Source organism: Merops nubicus, unplaced genomic scaffold (assembly GCF_000691845.1).
Source record: "Merops nubicus isolate BGI_N331 unplaced genomic scaffold, ASM69184v1 scaffold12516, whole genome shotgun sequence".
Classification (NCBI taxonomy): domain Eukaryota; kingdom Metazoa; phylum Chordata; class Aves; order Coraciiformes; family Meropidae; genus Merops; species Merops nubicus.
The window spans coordinates 11,126-30,711 of NW_008615659.1; the positions used below are offsets into that span (position 1 = coordinate 11,126).

The 19,586-nt window shown below is 44.6% G+C and overlaps 1 protein-coding gene across 1 annotated transcript; it reads right to left on the reverse strand.

The window, feature by feature from the left end:
• Nucleotides 1-11,322: 11,322 nt before the first annotated feature.
• ANGEL1 (angel homolog 1 (Drosophila)) lies at nt 11,323-18,424 on the reverse strand. The gene is made up of 9 exons (XM_008942595.1): nt 17,818-18,424; nt 17,125-17,351; nt 16,439-16,508; nt 15,597-16,030; nt 14,881-15,007; nt 13,895-14,005; nt 13,060-13,129; nt 12,463-12,578; nt 11,323-11,579 (listed from the first exon to the last, which is right to left on the reverse strand). The coding sequence occupies exons 1-9, from the start codon at nt 18,422-18,424 to the stop codon at nt 11,410-11,412; spliced, it is 1,932 nt and encodes a 643-aa protein (XP_008940843.1). The 3' UTR covers nt 11,323-11,409.
• Between the last annotated feature and the right edge of the window lie 1,162 nt (nt 18,425-19,586).

The window sequence follows — 19,586 nt, forward strand, 5'->3', positions numbered from 1 at the left end:
TTGTGTGTCTAGTCCTGCCTATTTAAAAGCATTTCATTGTCTCTGAGTAGGTAGACAGTGGGATGATGATCCTCTTTACCCATGGAGATGCTCGTGAGCTGTTGCTGTAAATCCCTTTGTGGCTGAGTAGGTCAGGATATGCCTATGGCATTGCTGTATGAAAACAGGCACGGAGACCTCAGTTGTTCCAGCAGTGGAGGCAGGAGCAGGTGAGAAGCCTGAACTTGGAGTCATCTCTTCATCAGCCTTCTCTCTATTCACTCCTAGTGGCTGCTACTGTGAAAGCTTGCAGAAGGCACTTCAGTCACTGAGGTACAAGTTTTAAGAGTAAATAGTTAAAGAAAGATTTAATGATGTGAACAGGTTTTACAAGCATTTCTCCTTTCCTCAAGGTCTTGCGCTTTCCTCACTGTAGTGTTAGTGCTAGAGTTACAGACGCCTGTTGGTGGGAAGCCCTGCTCGAGGAGATTGCAGCTGCTTTTCTGACAGCTCAGCCTGGAGCCTCCTGAAGGTAGTTTTCTACCCCAGTCCCAGAGCTGTGCTTGTGTTCTGCTTCTTCAGATAGCTGCAGTGTTGAACAGCACCGCTGATGCTGGCCTTCCCCACCAGGCTGGGCTGTGCCTTTCTGCCCGCTCACAGCCTTGACTCTTCCTACACTTCTTTTCAGGGGAGTTGTTCTACTGATTAAGCAGCATAATGCCTGTTAGAAATCTGGAGTGTTGTCTGACCTCTCTTTGAGGCCTAGGGACTGGAAACAGTGGGGTTGCCAGAAGTCAGAACAGCATGGCCTTGAAGTGATCTGGATGCGTGGATCTTGAGGATGCAAAATCTGAGCTTGGGAGTTGCAAGTATCCTTGAGAGAAACTGAGTCTTGTTTTATCAAAGCACTGACAAGGAGCTAAGCTTTCTGAAGTATTACATATTTAATTTTTTTAGAACTGGGCTTGTTCTTTCATGTGAACTTGTTAGAAACTACCAATTTTTTTTAAGTATTGCACCCTTGCATAAGCAGTGCTATTTTGGTGGCAAAGAATGGGTTCTTATCCCCAAACAAATCAGCTCTTCTGTTGAGTTAAAGCAGTGTTAATCCTTGAAGCACCACCCACAAGTGATTTAACTGGGGCCTTGCAGGTTCCTAATTGTGCACCCGTGCCTGTGATGTCACTGGCACTATATCCGTCCTGCTGCGCTCTGTCCGTCCAAGCTCTCTGTAGCATGTACTCTCCTGCTACGCCTTGCAACCAGGACAGTGCCCAGGGAGGAGGCAGAACTTGCTGCTGAGCCGTGATAATGTTAATCCAGAAGAGATGCCAGTTTCCACAGCACACTAGCTACATGAAACAATCTGAAATTAGACAGCAGTAGCAAGCCAAGCAACCATTTGACGGTGTCCTCTGGTCAATTTTGTGTGCCTGTAAATTAGGATATTTAGCGTTGAGGTACTAACCATGATGTTAGCTGTGAAGGTACCAGTTACCTGTAAATCATATGGGCCACTTGGAAGCCACAAACTGCTTTTGCATAATGTTTGCTATGCAGCAGACTAAAAGTTCAGGTGCCACTGTGAGTCATATGATAAATAGAAGCAGCAGTCAGCAAGGGGGACTGAATGTCAGGTTTTATTAAAGTGGATGAAATCCAGAAAAAAAAAAGTTATAAAAGCCACTTAGATAAAACTAGGATGCATCCTCACCATGACTTTGGTTGGTTGGTTAGTTCAGAATAACTAGAAAGCTTTTGAGAATAATTAGCAGTTTCATACAGAGCACATTCAATAGCTGGACAGACTTGAGCCTTTTTTAGATGGAAAGAAGAGGAAGTGTATTTCAGAGAAGAAAACTATGAAACAGATGGGGCAAATGAGGGGTCAGCTGCAAGCTAATGATGCTTTCTTGAGAACAGGGCAAAAGGGATGCTCAGCAGAATGAGATCACCAGGGCAGAATAGCTTAAAACAAAATGCTTTGTTTGACCTGGTAATTAAGCACTTTCCTGCAGGATGTAACTGAGTCCAATAGCTTAGAAAACCAAAGGAAATGGATGTTTAAGGAATGAATGACAGGTAGAGTTCAAGGTCTCTTAATCCTCAGCTGTAGCCAGATAAGAAAATGCTCTTTCAAGATTCAGTTGCACAGTTATGTACGTTAGGAGGCATTTAATTCTTATTATGTATCTAATGTTGTTGATTTCTCAAGATGGACACAGGAGAAGACATGAGCCTTCTGCTAGGGTTACTGTTTCAAGCCTTCTACTGTGGTTCCTTGTGTGGTAGAATTCCTGCCCCTTACTGTTTCTAATGCTTCAGTTTAGCAGATGGTGCAAGAAATGGGAAAACGACCAAACAATTCTTCCCTTCTTGCTGCCCCCATTTTTGCAACAAGATGAATCACTTCAATACAAAGTTTCATTTCCTTGCTAACAAACAAGACAGCATCCCCCTGTGACAGAGAGGATTAGTGCAATCCAGTTTTGTGCTGTAAGAAACCTGAGGGTACAGTGAAAGATGAACTTTTGCACTTCCACTTCTTTCCTTCCTCACCCACCTGCTCTGGCTCTGGTTTGTCTGCCTTTAGCCCTAGGAGAAAAAAAGGCTGGAGATGAGTCTTTTTCACTTTGGCAGTCTTTACAGCTACAGAGAAGGAATGAAAATAAGGAACTGCACTGTAACTCCAACTCCTTGGCACCCGCAGAACAAAAAAGGTGGATCTTGAGGAGTCCTATTAATTATTTAATGTTAAATATTAATATGATCGCTTAAGTAGCTCTGAGGTGTAAAGTTCACTGTTCAAGAGGTCTCACCTGATGTCTGTTCTGCAGTGCAAATTCTTCTGAGCTCTGTGAAAGGGAAGTGCATCCATGGACATAGAAGTGCTAAGGATGGACAGACAATGTCTGTGTTGTATGTGAAATCTAGGTGAGCTTTGAAAGACTTAAACAAATGCTGACCTACTACTAGCAAAACTATTTTAAATGTAATGCAAACCTTGAATTAAGAGTTCCTCTTTATACTTTTTGTAGACAAGTCCGTTGATACCTGGCCAACTGCAGGTTTTTTAAATGGATGAATGGATTAGTAAAACTTTCTGCTACCGTGTGACTCTGACAAACTTCAGCTATTAAAGAGCAGGGCCGGGTGTCCACCCGTCTGTGACACACTAGCCTTTTTGGTTTTTTTCACTCTGATATGATAAGCTAAATGAGTCTTTAGGAACTTAAGTGTTTTAGCTGGGAGTGGAGTGCTTTTTTTCAGTTGACTGTTTTACCTGTGTGCCACTGTATGAGTCTACTAGTAGATAGTATGCTCAGAATAAATGACTCCAGGACTTGAAGCAGTTTCTGCTCACACAGTAGCTCTATTGCTGTTATCAGATCTGCTTAACATGAAAATTTCTTTGTTCTGGGTGGTTTGTTTTTTTTTTTTTGTTTTTTTTTTGTTTTTTGTTTTTTTTTGTTGTTGTTGTTTTTTTTGTGGTTTTTTTTTTTTTTGTTTGTTTGTTTTTTTGGTTGGTTGGTTGGTTGGGTTTTTTGTTTTTTGTTTTTTTTTTAAGTATTTCAGGTGAAAGCCTTAATCGGGTGTCTGCCCCTTAAGGTAGGCTCACATGTGGTGTTGTATAGACTGAAAAATGACTGTCCTTACAATTGTGGAGTTCAAGAAACCATAACAAACAGAAGAATGCTCCTATTGCCAAAGGGCAGGAGTCTGGATTAGATGGGCTTGACCTTCTCCAGGGGCTCTGGCTGATCACTTCAGGTGGTTGCTTAGCATCTCAGTGAAATATTTCAAGTGGTTCCCATGATTAGGCATTCAATATAAGCAGGAAGTGCCCCATGTCCCACGTGTGGTGTGTGTGCAAGTCCAGCTGGATTAACATTGCATATTCCCGTGGGCTTGCGCTGCTCTCCTGACAACATTAAGAACTGCGTTATAGATTTATAACTTAGCCTAAGAAAAGCAAGTGCTATTCTGGCTTGGTGTTTGCTTTGACAGAGCAAGGTGGAGATGGTTGCTCTAAAGCCAAGCTGAACTACTTAGGGAAATTAATATTTTTTCGTCTGTTGGGCAGGTGTTTACTTGTATCACAACCAGTCTTCTTCAGCAGTGCCCTGGCCCTGTCTGCTCAAGAGCAACTCAACTTAGGGCTCAGAAGGCTACTGAATCCCCTGTAATCTCTGCAGAGCAGAGTCACCCTCCAGGTCAGGGTTGAGATGGTGCTAGTGGGACCAGAGTGGTCCCCTTCCATGCACATCAGTATTCTACTCTAGCACTGATAGGGTGCTCCAAAACCATTTACATCTTTATCACTGGTACAGCTCAGAACTAAGAAATGGAAGGTTTCTTTCTTTAGGAACAGTATCATGTGTGTCTTTTTTGTAATTAATCAGTATGGTTCTGTGTTCTTATGTAGCCAACACAGAACTTGTATTTAGATTTAGTTCTTACTGCACTTCCCATAGACCTCATGTTGATACTTCTTCCTGCTTCCTTTGACACTTAGAAAATAAAATGCCCTCTGTACTGTTCTCAGCCTGTGCAGAGAAAACAAGATGCCTGTACTGTGTTTCTTTCCCATTTAAACTTTTCTGTTGTCCGCCAGCTGAGAAATGAAAGGCACAGGGTTGACATCAGTCAGATTGTGTATAGATGTCCTCACACTATGCACATGGAAGAACCCTCGTTCTCCTTCAATCATCTGAACAGGAGAGTATGTCTGTACACACACTGGCAGCTGCCAGGGGGTAGGAGGTATGTACATGGCTGGGTAACAAAGGCTAAAACTCATCTTTTCCTCTTGAACTGCCATCAGTCAGGCTGGATGGAAAAAAAAAAAAAAAGAACAAAACAGTGGATACAGCAACAGAAATTTCAGTCCTGAAAAAATTATGTAAGGGTTAACACAAGCCTCTGCTTGCAGTGCTCTACTCTTCAACACATGATCCAGTCTTCCACCCTGGCCTGAAAAGCAATTCTGCCTAAGGTCTGTAGTTAGCAGCCTTCCAGACTAATGACCTCACCAGAACTTCTCAAGACAAAGGCTGGGTTAATAAAGGACAGTCAGCTGCAAAATTCAGTGCATTTGCCCAGCAAGGGGCATCCAACTTTATTCAGGCTATCATCTTTCAGGAATAACAGACCCCTCCTCTTTAGGGAAATGAGTAAGAGTGGGGACCAGGGTCAGGATGGAGGCAAGCCTACAGCATGTAGAGGAAAAGAATAAACATCCCTTAACCTGTTACCCCAAGGAGAATGGCACATGCAATAGTCCCTCGTAGCTAATTTAATTACAGGAACAATTTCTGCCCTGAGGGGAGTTAATTGCACAGCACCTAGTAGGTGGTATGAAGACACAAAAGAAGCAAGCAGCCACCTCATATGCCTGCATGGCTTGTAGTTAAGTCCAGGACTTCACAACAGACTTCAGAAGCAGTTGAAGTCTTCTCATTCCCCTATTAAATACTTCAAGATTAATAGTATTAGGAAAAAAAAAAAAATACTAAAATGCTGTGGCTTCTATAAACTTCTACTTCAGATGCTTGTTTCAGAGGGAAAATACCCTCTGCCCCATGTCTTACAGATTTTGCTAGAAATGAGTTTAACTCCTAAAACCCTTATCGATTTAGAGATAGGGTGATTGCTAGACAATGGAGTGAGAAAGGCAAAACAGTGACTTAGCCACAGCTGAAATTAAAAATAGACTTTCTGCTCCCTCTTAGATCAGGCTTTTCCCCTGCTACTGATAGTTTCTCCAGTTCTAGCTTTTTGAGTCAGAGATTATGCTACTTGGACCTTAGTGAAAAACCTTTATTGTGGTAACAATACACAACTCAGTGAAACAGTAATTAAAAAAAAAAAAAAAAAAGTCAGCTACTACACTGAGAAGCCCAAAACTGCAAAACTTAAGGCTCTCACATGCCTAAAAGCATATAGAAATGCATTCATCAGAGTGTGAGACTGAACCTTAAGGACACCATTCAGGCAGGGACTGCAAGTGAGCAAAAGCATGTGACAAGCTGTGGACAGCAGGGCATTACAGACTTCAGTTAACTCGCTGAGCTGGCTTTCCTGGATTACATTTTTACTTTGGCAAAGAGCAACTGCCATCCTATCTCCAGTGTCACACTGAGGGACGAAGGGAGGAGAGAAGCAGCTTTAAGAATAATTACGGCATTCATCTACCCCCAGTTCAAGAGCAGCTCCTACAAGTGGCCAATAACTGAATAAATTTAAGAATGCTGTAGAAGGCTTTCCACCCAGAAAGAAAGGACTAAAAAATTAAATAACATCGTCAAGGCTTGAAGTCGAGTCTTTTTTGTGTATACACGGGAAGGTGGGACGGAACAAATGCATCTTTTATTGGAGCACATGCCAGCATCTAGTCTAGTCCTACTCCCATCTGCCACCTCAGCACCTTGAAAGTTGCTGTGTTTATCTAACCATGGTGAAGAAAAATTTTCCAGCTCTACTATACAGCATTCCTATTCCCTTAGAGCACAAGAATGTGCAGTCTAGATGTGAAATAAATTAAACAAACTTTAAAACAAATAAAAGGAAAAAGAGCTTCAAGACTAGAATGATATTTTCAGTGGAAGCTGGAAGATAACTTGCCTTGACAGGAGAAGCCAACTCATACAGCTGACAAAAGGAAGGAGCTTGAGGTCTGCCAGCTGTTACATCAGTCACCGTGGTTACCTTACAGCAGGCCAGTTCTCCACAGAGCCTCAGCATCACGCTTTGGGGCACAGGCAGGACGCCCAGGGGCAGCAGGGCAGCAGTCGGGGGAGGAGCGGCTCATGGCTCACGGCCAGCAGCTCCTTAACCTGCACACAGGAAGCCCACCGAAACAGCACACCAAGATGGTATCCCGCTAGGGCTGGGGTGCTCCTCCTCGAGACGAGCCACCAAAGGCTTAACCTGCATTTGGATGAACTGTGGATATGTCTGCAAATTCCCAACAGTGTCTCCAATAAAACATTGACCGCTGGGGTGGTGGCAATGGCAGGAGAAATTGCGTCGCAGCAACACTCCACTGTGCAGACTGCCAATACCACTCTCAAATATCACTAGGACCAGGACACGTTCCTTAATCTGCTCTGAAAAGAGAATCTCTCTGAGATGCTGAACTGTTCTTAGAGCCGCTAAGAGACTCCTCAGAGAAGAGGAACTAAGGTCAAGTATATTTCAGAGTTCTTCTGTGCTTCACAGAGCAGGTGGCATACAGGGCACTAATGATAAAACTTAAACCTTTGGTTGTTTTATATAACAAGAGTTACTCTAAGTGTTGCTTTCAGAGCTCTCGCCCTTCCTGCTTAACTCTTCAGGGGTGAGGGAGCCTGCTATTTTATGGCTTGACATTATTTAAATGTTGCATTTATAAGGCTGAGCCCTCAAGAATTCCACCCATAGCTTTTAACTGATGAAATACAGCTGCAGAAAAAAAAAAATAAACAGCAGTAACTCAGAAATGGCTGGATGTGGCAGTCGTGGGAAAACAGCTGCTGCAGAGCCACCTCGTAAAGGAAAAGGCATGGAGAAAGAAGACCTCAAGAGGCAGCCAAGTTTCCTTTATAAAGAAAAGGAAAGAAACCCGAACAATTATATTGTTTACCACTCCTCCCACCCCATGTAATTGGGAAAACTGATTATAAAGGGCATCCTCCTAAATGAACTTAAAACTCTGAGAAAGTGAAGGAAGTCCAACTTCTGTCTAAAGAGCATAATGAAATACAGCCTGGCAGCTGCATGCTGCTGTCTAGCAAAGACACCTTGTCAAATACGTGTTTGCCTCTACAGCTGCATGCTCCTGGAGCTTAGCAGACCCATAACAGGGAACATATACATGCTGCCAGTTGCCTCTGGCATCCCTTCACCTTAGTACCAGTCCCCCTGAGCTAAGACCCTTAGCTTACATCACTAAGGTCATGTAGATGATCCTACCTCCAGGATACCTTCCCTTTCTGAGTATGGCAGATATTCCAGTCGTTCCACTTTCACAACCATTTACAGACTTCTCTGTAATTCATCAAAAAGCTGTGCTAATAACAACTAGTCATGCATTTAGGCCAGGGAACTGTGTTAAGATATACATTCTGCATCCCACCACAAGTTGCTCACTACCACAGCCTCTTATTATATCACTGTATGCTTTCCTTGAAGCATCACAGAACACATTTTCTCCCTACAACTATGTACTAGCTGTTATTTTAGAGGTAAGGCCTCTTTCCACCTACCCCACCTCCAAACTTCTCCTATAGCCCCCACAGCCAGAGGCATTCACAGGTCTCCAGATCCATTTGAAATTAACTCCGTATCGCTCCAGAACATTTTTTTTTTTTCTTTCCTAAAAAAAGCTACCTTTGTAGGGGTCTATACCAGAGCTTCAGGGACAGTGGTCAAAACAAGCACATTAATCAACTCTTCATCTTCAACTCTGCCTTTGTGTGTCTATATGTAGTCACTAGCAATGGTCCTGTATTTCTGCAAGTTTCACCTATGAATGCTTAAGGAAGCATGTGTGAGCCAGGGCTTCAGGAGCTCCAGATTCCTCTGGGAGCTTTCTAACCTTCACAAAGAATCATGAGACTTGCAGGCATCGTCCTGGGACTTCTCAGGACATGACTCCATATCCAGTGTCCAGCAACTTAACCAATCCAAGTTCATGCCATATTATTCTACGTATCAAAAGAGAAAGCATTACCTTGACCTGTGGAACATTACATTTTCCAACAAAACATAGCTAGAACCCTAAAACCTCCCTGAGAGATGCCTTCATGCAAGTCACCCACAAGAAAAGTCAAGTCTTTGGCTTAAATAAAATGGAAGAAGCAGTTGTGATGCTGAAGCACAGCTCCTAATGCCTCAAGTACATTACAGGATTGGCAGGGTGCTTCAGCCAATGCAGAGGCAACTACTTCATCTGATGGTGTACTGTGCACACCTTCTGGGTCTCAACAGCTGGGGCAGGAGGGCTGCTTTCACAGACACACCCCTCATCAACTGACCATCAGACCTAGCCAGCAATTACAACTGAGGCAGGCAGCCAATGGTCTAAGTGCCAATACTACATGTCATGGTGGGGTTTGTTTTGCTTTCAGCTGGTTGTTTATACGCCTCTAGTCTCTTCCAAGTTTCCTATTACAATGTAAACAGCTGGTGGGAGTTATCTGCAACTAGGCTGCTTTCTGGCAACCTCTCTTCAGGCCTGCTAGAAAAGAAAGCTCTCAGTTCACAGAATTTCTTTTCCTCCTCTCCTTTTACAAATACAACCAATTACAAATTCAGAATAAGAGTACCTGCAGAAATTGGTGCAACTGTCTGATAAATAGAGCCATAGAAACACAGAACTCTACATCCCTTCCTGCATACAGACACTATTGTCACACTGGAACCATTACCTGTGAAACTAAGGGCAAAGCTGCAAACTTACCCTCAGGCTGCTGTTTACTTATGCAGACTCCTACATGTTATCCCAACTGGGGTAGCAAAAGCCATCCACACATCACCAGGCAAATACCACAACCTCTGTCAGGGACAAGGAAGGAACATGCAGTCCTTACACCATCACAGGGCCACAGAACACAATCCCCCACACCTGCCTTGTTCCGGGGCCTTTGACAGAAGCCAACTGTCAAAGATCAGCAGTACTTGACTTCTTCGAGAGGAGGAGAAAGGTTCCTGAACACAAACCATTTTACAAGACAAGTATAATGCCAAAGAAACCACCCCTGGGATTTGCAGATGTGGTGGGAGACAACAGCCAGGCCCACTTCTTCCCTCTCTTCAACCCTCATTACTATTATCTTGTGTAGCTAATTTGTCCTCTCTTCTTTCACGTACCACCCAGCAAAGCTTTGTTGAGTGAGTCCTCAGAGGGTTCAGCTGCCAGGAGCACAAGGTGATGCTTTTGGTTTTGTTTTTTTTTCCTTTGATTAGAAAAATTTTATTTTTCAATAAATTAAATAACATTTAAAATACGAAAGTCCCCTAACATAACACAGAAAAAGAGAACAATAATTCAAGTCTCCTCATATATTCCCACAAAAACCTGAAGTGGGACCAGATTTCCCTGCCTCATTTTTGAGCAGCAGATTGATAATGTTTCTGCTAACATTGCTCTTATCTCTCGTGGAAAAGCCGAGCACCAAATGTCCCGCCGAACTGGGGCATCTGCTCTAGAAACAGATACAGTTCTGTTCGTAACAGCCAAGCCAGTTCTGACAAAAGTACACAGATAGGACACCGAAGGTACGCTGGGATCCAAGCGACTGACAGCCTCACTCCACGTCAGGCAGCCTTCCCCTACCTCCCAGTGCCTGCTTAGGACAGGAGTTAGTCCTACAGGCTGTACCTTCACAAATGTGGCTGGCTCCAGAAGAAGGTGGTAAAGTGAACTTCAGTGCGGTGCAGGAGGATGCTACAGGTTGGCCATCTGACCCCTGACAGGCTGAAAGGAATAGGGAGGACACAGAGAACAAGTAGGGCAGGCAACAAGCATCAGCTCTTCCATCTGACGGTTCGGCTACCTCTCATATGCCTTCCACTTTCATCTCTCTTTTGGGACCTCCCAGAGCCATAGCCTGCTGGGGTTGTCATGCCTTACAAGACTTTTTTTTTTTTTCTCCACCTGACACTCACTTCCTATAAGTGCCAAACTAGGTACCACTCTATAAAGGAACAGAGACTTCCCCAAGGCATCTAGGCTTTTGCTGCACTTCTGCAGCTCCTTCAGGTGGCTCTGTAGAACACCTGACTCCATTCCTGCCAATCCCATTCCCCAGTCCATTAGTCACAACAGGCAGCTTCTTGTAGAAACTGTTCTACTACACAAACCCTTCTGCCAGCAAGGCAGCCCCTGCACATTGTTAAGTAAAATCCATTTCTAAGCAGGTAGCAGAGCCAACACTCTCAAAGGCAACATGACAACCTGTCCATACCTTATAAATGATCATTAAGAAATTAAAAGAACCATTGTATCACTGTGGAAGAATATTGGTGTATACATCCCCTGCTCCTTGGTAGCAGTTAACTAATCAGAAGTAGGCAGTGTTGCCCTTCTCTTGCCCAGCTACTTGAAGTTCTCACACAAGGACAAATAAATATGGGAGTTATGTTGGTTCCTGCAGCACTAAAACATCTGCTAAATACAGCAGTCAAATAAGGATCCCTTTAGGAGATGGTAATGCCTGAATACACCTGGAAGTCCACTGGGAACACAGCTCAGGCTTGCAGAGACTCACAAAATACCAACACAAAAAGCACTCCAGCTCTCCCATCCCTGCTTTTTGTGAGGGTGCACAGGGAGAAAAGGACTTTTAGGGCATGACAAGGAACAGTTTTCCTGCAAGCAGGTTATGCAATCCAGAGCCTTGACTGTTGTATTCAGAACAGCTTTTCTTTAGGGAAAGGGAAGAAACATTAACTCTCTCCGAGGGTGGAGATCTCCAAGCCAAAACTAGCCAGCAGGCAGAGATGATCAGATGAACAAAAAGGATTTGGTAAGCCATTTGCCATCAACAGGACATCTTCAGAGAGCAGGGAAAGGCGGCCAAGCAGCTTCAGCGCTCCATCCCGGTACAGCCTGCGACCTGACCGAACAAGAACACGGAAAGAAACATCAGCCGGAGACTGGTGCTGCAGGAGAACTCTACACTCACCGAGACGCTTGTGAAGACTTTCCTAGTCTTCCCCTGGTGAACAAAGACAGCCCACACAATCACTGCCTGCATCCTTGAGCCTACAAGTGAAAGCAGTGAGCATCCTGTAAAACTGCTGGTCAATGGTTTCATATATTTGCAGGCACAGCAATCAAGTACATACTAAACTCAGCAGGCAGCTGCTTAAATGGGAAGTTCCTTTCACAGTAATAAATCCTAGCAAAAGTTTCAGACTCTCCCTTGAGGAGGAATTAATCTCTTCATTCCTAATCTGCTCCCCAAAGTTGACTCTGACATGATTAAAATGGTCTCACAAACAGTTTCTAGATGCATTTACATGCAGTCTTTCATCAGCATAACTCCCATTTCAGGTAGCAGAGAGGTGGTTTCATTGCAAAGTAACCAAAGGTCACCGCCTTCTGAAGCCAGTGTGTTGTCTCAGTCAGACTGGAAGTCCAAGCCTTGAACTTGGGACCCAGCACTCCCTGTTACCAGGTGCACTAGTAAAATACTTATTAAAAAGAACAGCATCCATTCTGCTCTAGCTTCCTCAAAAGCCTTCATGAAGCTAAGCTAAGCAGTTTCAGCTTTTCCACAACAAATATAAACAGTCTTCTCATGAAACCCGAGCAAATGTTGCTTCCACCTTGTGCATCACTTCAAAGTCACACCCTATAGATCCACCTCAGCTCAGTGAAACGCGCTGCCCAACACCGAGCCGCATTCTGGCATGCCTCACAACACCCTCCCAGGGTCACAGGGAGAAGGTTGCACCGCCACCCTCACCCCCCTCGGCCCCATTCTCCACACTCACCCCCCCTGTTCCCATTCTCCACAGGCTTTGCCGAGTAGAAGATATAGTCAACGGTGGCTCCAAGCCCCATGGGCATCGTTGTGACCTCCGGACGTCCCCTCTGTGGCAGGAAGTGGCTGTAGACAGAAGTCAGGTTGAGGTCGTGCTGGATAACGCCTGAAGACCTGCACATGAACAGACAGCGTTGACCACAGGAAAGAAACGATGCAGTGTTTAGCTGTGCAGTCACAGCTGAAGTTGGATGTCCCCTTGTTGATGCAACTGTCCAAACTGCTTCTACTTTGTCGACACATGAAAGACAGTCTTTCAGAATTGTTGACTTCACTTACACCAAAGACACAGAGGACTACGAACTTCCTTTGTGTCTAATACCCAGCCCTGTCTGTGCCCTTCATTCTTGACCTCGCCAACACAACACTGACAGAACAGTGCCCAGCTGCTGGGACAGCCCTGGGTGGATCTGGCTCTGCAAGACATCCCTCCTTACTCCGTTCCACCCTCACATTTATTTCAGTCTTTACTTCAGTCCGATTTGCAGTGCTCAGGAAAACGAAACTGCGCTCGAAGAGTGGGGCCACTGAAGGTGCACCGAATTACCTTGGGACGAATGGCTGGGGATCAGGGTCTGTCGCCACGGCAGCAGGCTCGGGCCAGTGTGCAGGGCGGTCTGCAAAGGAGCAAAGAGATTCCAGCCAGATCTACATAGATCCTGGAACAGCCTGCTCATCCCAAGTCTGAAAAGCTTCTCCTGTGACCAAATGAATCTCTTTGGACGAGAAGAGCAGATAGCATCCAGTCACAGACACCTTGAAGAAAAATACTCAAAGGAAACCCCATCTCTAAAACCAACAGATTTTTTTAATACTGAGAGTAGATCAGTGCAAACAACCAAGAATTCATATTCTGTTCTGCTAAGGACATGTCCTTAAAGCATTTAATATTATCAAAGCTCAGGGTACGTCAACCTTTGCTCTCAAAGAATGTTCATTGACCTTAGCCTACTGCTTACTCAAAGGATGTCTAGAAAGGCAGAACAGAAATGGAGAGAGCAGAGCCAGCCATTCTACAGGGCCCAGAGGTGAGGCACGAGTCTACCAAGAACCAGCCTCCAGAGACATCTATGCTGTGGCCATTGTGACATTACAGTTTTCAGGGTTTGTTCTCCCCCATCAAAAATCTTGAAGCAGAAAAAAATAAATATATGTATTTCACGTTATAAGAAACGGCCTCCAGAAGAGGCTGAATCTCAAGGAATACAGTCAGTGCATATAACAGTGGTAAGACTGTACTCCTCTGAGCTCTCACGGAACCCACACAGCCACAGAAGGCCCCCTTCTGCCTTCACCTTTTCTTACCAACCATTACCTCCACCTCACGTTTTCATCAAATCCAAGCTAGAAGATTCACAAGAGGAAAAATCTCCCATTAATACCTGGTTTAGCATCTGTCACACCTTCCAAGAGGACCAGCTGCAGTGGTCGTTCACAGGCAGCATCGCAAAAACGGAACTGGAGCAGGAAGTCACGGCTGTACTTGCGTCTGCCTGTGGAGACAAATGAAGTTAAGAGAAGAAAACAACTGCAGCAAAGTCACATCCACAGGGAATATCTGCATACTCTTCAGACCTTAAGACCTCTTAGACCTCTTTAGTTTGAGAGAGGTTTTTGGTGCCCAAGCACTCTGATACCATCACAATGGGAATCACGTAATAACCAAAATCCAGAACAGAACAGATGGATAAATGCAGAAGAACAGAGCAGAGTTATTGCTGTTCCTTTAGCTAATGCATCAGTCATGGTAAGCACCTTGACGAAACAAATTAAGAATGTCTCCTCTGGGACACCACAAGTTCAATGGACTTTTAAGTGGATCATTTAGTGTACAACTCAAGGAAACATCTGCCAAAAAGAGAAAACAATCTGGGCTGAGTACAAGTTCTATATTCAAGATTTCCACAAAAGCTATTTAGTGTGGACCCCTTATTTTTTTTGAATCCTTTCTAAGGACAGTAGAAAACAGTCATGACTGTAACTGAGCTCTTGGGAGCTCACTTTCCTATTAGTGGTGTGCAAATATTGCCCAAAACCACTCCCATAAACACATGCAGCTGAAAGCCATGGCTGCTGAACATGGTTAATAACTGCACAAAACCATAATCCTGGGTATATAGAATCACAGAATGTTTTGGGTTGGTAGGGACCTTTGAAGATCATCTAGAGAAAGAAAATGGCAAAAACTGGGCAACTGCAATAGACTCCAGAAAAAAGAAATTTAATTCATATACCAAGGAAACGGATAGAAGAGAATCTTTGCTGAATGCCTCATGCAGCACATGCCTAAGCTACTCAGAGAGACAGGAAGGCAGACAGACTGCCCTTCCTCAGCAAAGCCATGTTCTCAGCGCACACTGGAGCGCACCTGATTTCTTTGGTTGGCACAGGGTGACATACTGGCAGCTGTCAGTTACACCCAGTGAGCTCGGCCACAGCGGGGCCAGCAGTTTCCGTGAGTACAGCTGCTGGGAAAAGTCTTCCTGACCAGACACCTGCAAGGAGGCCAGAAACAGAAAAGGAAACATTAGCAACACAGAGCTGAACGTTCGTAAGCTATAGATGATGTATGCATATACACTTGCCAAGAGCAAGACAGGAGGATGCTCTCACAGAAAGGAATTAACTAAGCTCTTCAGAATACGGTGCAAATAGAATAAACTTTCAACCCTGAGGGACAGATATAATTAGCCAAAAGTTACCTGACAAGATAGTTTGAGGGCATCTGTTATTGAACTGATGATTTCACTTGAAAGCAAATGATATATTTGATCATGGATACACAGCAACAGGTAACCTCAAGAGATTCTAGCATAGGTGCCCATTTTGAACTGTTTCAGCTCGAACATCCACACAGAATTTCAGCAAGTCTTGGTGGAACTGTACTCCCCTACACTTCCAGTCACCCAGGCACAAAAATCCCACAGCAAGGGAGAACCAGGACCCAAAATTAAGTGGTCTATTATCACTGGGTCTTACACTGAATTCTATATTCGGACTACTTCCTCACAAGAGAAAGAATGCAGCCATGCATTTCTCTAGCAGCATGCAATAAAGAGCTACCTAATTCTGGCTGGCACCTACCTTCCAGGCAGGCATCCCATGGTAGGAAAGTTCACCATTCCGGATGAATTTGTAGAGTGGAGAATCAGGTACAGAGTTCAGGTCTCCACATAAGATGACAGGATAGTAGCTGCCTTCAGTAGTTCTTGCAATCTTGTCAATCTCTGCCAGGAGCAAGGCCATCTGGGCCAGTTTGATATCTCCCCGACGGGGATTGAACAACACATGAGTGTTGGCCACACACAAAGGACTGACTGCCTTCAGATCTAGGCCCTCGGGGAGGAGAGGCTGCAGCAGCAGCACCAAACCCACGTTATCCCGATTGAGGACATCCAGGCCCGGCCGGAAGTATTCTATGGGGCTGAGGCTAATCAGCTGGAACCTGCTGTGCTTATAGCACACTGCACAGCCGTCTGTCTTCCTCCCAGTTCTCCGTTTATAGAAGCATGCAAAGCCTGAAAAGAAATCATCACCTATTAAAAGGTTTATCCAGTTACTGCCTCAGGCTCCCCCACAAGCTGGGGAGTTCAGCAAGTCTGTGCAGAAAAGCTTCCTACTACATTTGGGTACAGCATTATACCAAATTCTGTTCCAGTAACCGCAGTTTACCATTTATCATTGAGGATATTTTTTTCTCTCCTTCCCCTTCTCAGACACTTTGTTACTCTGATCTGCCAACTCTGAGAAAGATCAATTATAAAAGGAAGGGTAAAGGTGTAGGCAGGGAGTTCAGAGGTAGGGGCAGCAGCTCGACAGACAGGATGATCTCTCTCAAGACCGAGTGCTTTGAGGACAGTAGGCAGGAAGCGCTGCTCGGCCAGTCCCATGAGCTGGAGGTAAGGACACACAAAAGGAGGACATACCCATCTCCCTGAATGTAGGTTCTAGCTGCTCCCAGTAATGGTTCTCTTGCACCTCCTGGAGACACAGAACCTGGAAGGAAGGCAGAGACTTCACTCATTCCTCCATCTACCTTGTTTTGGGGAAGGAACAAAGAAGAAAAGTGCACTAATATTCCATGCCTGTAACTGGAAAGGTCAGCACTGCAACTCTGTCCTGTAATTTCCACATAGAAAGCAGTAACTTTTTGGGTGAGATTAGTTTACCATTCAGTTTTCCAGTGACAAGGCAGAAGATCCCTCATCATACAAAGAGGACTCAAGGAACAGAAGAAGTCATGAAGTCCTCTTCTAAGCAGGTTTCCCTTCCCATACTGCCTTATAAATATGGTCCTTCCCAAACACAGTAACCTCTTCTTCCTCTACTTCTGTTTAAAGAAGTTAAGGCCTGCTATCAAAGTATGACTAGTTTCTACAGTAATACAATCAGCACAAGATAGACACCAAAAAAATGTATGCACAAGGCCTCAACACTCTCAGAGGAATCAGTGTTCAGTTACCCAGCAGGTAGTATCTTCTTCGCACTTCATCTTGCCACCTTTTTTGTTTCCTTTACATGCTGTTAGATCAAACAAGGAATTATAATTCTGATGACGCTGATATGAGTATGGCTGAGCCCTTCCCACATCAGGATCCCAAGTCATACTCACATCAGGATCCCAGTGCTGGATCTCCTGCAAAAGGTTTGGAAGGCGGTAGTTCCAGTTCAGGATGTCTGGATGACAGTGTAGATAGAGATCAAAGCCCTGCTCCACCAGGTCCTGGGCGAGGATGTTGTAAGACATGACTCGGAATTCAAAGAGAGGAGTGTTTTTCGAGACCTGCTCTAGCACACAAGGCTGGACAGAAAGATCCTCCCAGTCTCTCCACAAAATTTCTGTATGCATGAGACAAAAATCCAAGTTACAGCCATGCTGGGTAACCTGCTGATACTTTTGCTCCCCTGGAACTCAGAATATATTCAGATGAGAGAATTCTCATTCTCTCCGAGCAAACCCCCATCCACTCTGGTCTTCTTCAGGTGCTCTTTTAGGATGCCTTTGGATAATTGTCAATGGGAATGGCACAACAGAAGACCAGAGTCAAGTATATTTGACCAGCTTTTGGGTGCTTTTCATCAAGCCAGTACTTAGGAACACTTCCTGGGAAATGAACATAGACGGATGGTCTACTAGTGAGCAATAACTCACTTTACAGTTTTCATGAGCAGATCCTGTCAATTCTGCATGGACAGATAAAATCAATGTCTCAGTGACTGCAAGCACAGACAGAGTAATCTGACCACATTCACTATAAATGCAAATCCCAAATTGAACATTAGGTTCAGAACTGTTACTACTGACCATGGTAGGGTACCTCTGTTGGGAGAGGACAAAGTTGCACCGCATTCTGAATGGGCCAGCCTGGGAGCTCTGCTGGCACCGTCTCTGCATCACAGGCTAAACTCCAGGCCAGCACAGCTGGGTCTTCATTCTGCACTTCAACATGGACAGCAGCACAGCCAGCTACCTGGTGATCCACCTGTGGCACCACAGCTGCCCCAGAGGCACTGCCTGCCACAGCCACAGTCTCCCCTGCTGGTAATTTTGCCGGTTCAGTCGCTGCACGAACTTGCGTTTCTGAAGCAGACAAAGCGTGTAGCTCTGTGAGCTGCTGACCAGCACACTGGGTGACTTCTGGAGCTGAATTCAGGTCACTAAGGCTAGTCATCAATAGCTGTGGACCTTCTAACCAGTCACTAGTGAGCTTAACTGATACTTTCCCTGCTGCTGGATCACTCTCACCAGCTGGCAAATTCCCTGCTCCTTCCTCCAGCCACTGCTGGAGAAGGGCTTCTTGCTCTTCGGGGACCGACCTCCCTCTGGTCGCAGCAAAGTCACCGTCTATCTGGGCGGACGTGCTCTTCGCCAGAAGTACATTCTTTCCACAGGTAAAGAAAGCATCTGCCATTTAAAAACAAACAAAACCAACGTAAGACAGATGGCAATCCTTTCTCACTCTCTTCTTTTTCCTATGCGTTTGCTGTAACTGTGCAATACAGCCATTCAGTATGGCAACCCAAACAAATTACTTCTCTGAAGAAAAAGTTACAGCCTGAATAACTTATGCTGCACCCTCCCCAACGCTAGGCCACAGTCCAATTCGTGATGCTAGTCAAGTCACTGAAACTGTACAGGATGGCAACTCCAGGGAATGCAATTCTGACACAGCTCCACAACCCATCAGCCAAGTGAAAAGGCCTGTGGAAGTGACCAGCTCTTAGCAATGTATGTAAGGGCAGTCGGTAGAAGTTAGCTGATGGGGCGCATGGGCTAAGAAGCCAAGCTGTTTGTTGTAGATCAGTACTCAGAGCAGGTTTTTTTCCAGGGATTGACTAAAGAAAGGAGTGCTCAGCTAAGAGCATCCAACGTATCACAAGAATGTATTGTAGAAGGAAAACTGTTCTGTTATTAAGAAATTAAAAATAAAGACACAGAGGGACCAATATGTGCAGTTAAAAGCCTCATTAGAGAAAATACAGGCACAGCAAGTCCTGGTAAGAATACAGATCACTTCATGATTGATACCTGTGGTAAAAAAATTCTAAAATCCCTTCTGTTAATGTTTAACTTCAATATACTAATATTGGTGGGGTAAAGTTGAAAAATACAAGAACTGTTTTCACTTTTACCTGCATAAAAGATGATGGCATTTACAGTTTGCTATGAACTCTGCACAGACACTAGTCCCTACTGTTGACTAGCAATTTCTGTTGATTACAAATCACTTTTTCCTCTACTGTATACCTGTGACAATCAGTCAGCACTAACATACAGGAGTCAGCAACATCCACATACGCTTTTACTCTATCTTTCATGTTGAAGCTTTCTGTATGTATCAGAAATGAAACTTTAAGAACCATACTCCTCTCTGTAGTGTTGTGATTAAGTTCACAGCTGTCAGAAACACCAGTGCACCAAGATAATATTTTTGCACATCAATACACAGGCAGGGCTGTTTCAGGAGCAGGTCACCACCGGATAGGAGATGAATGCGGGGACTCAGCTAGCTGCTTGCTACAACCACAGCCAGTGGCTGCTAGGGGCTTGCAGACAGGTTCAGGCAGCAGGCT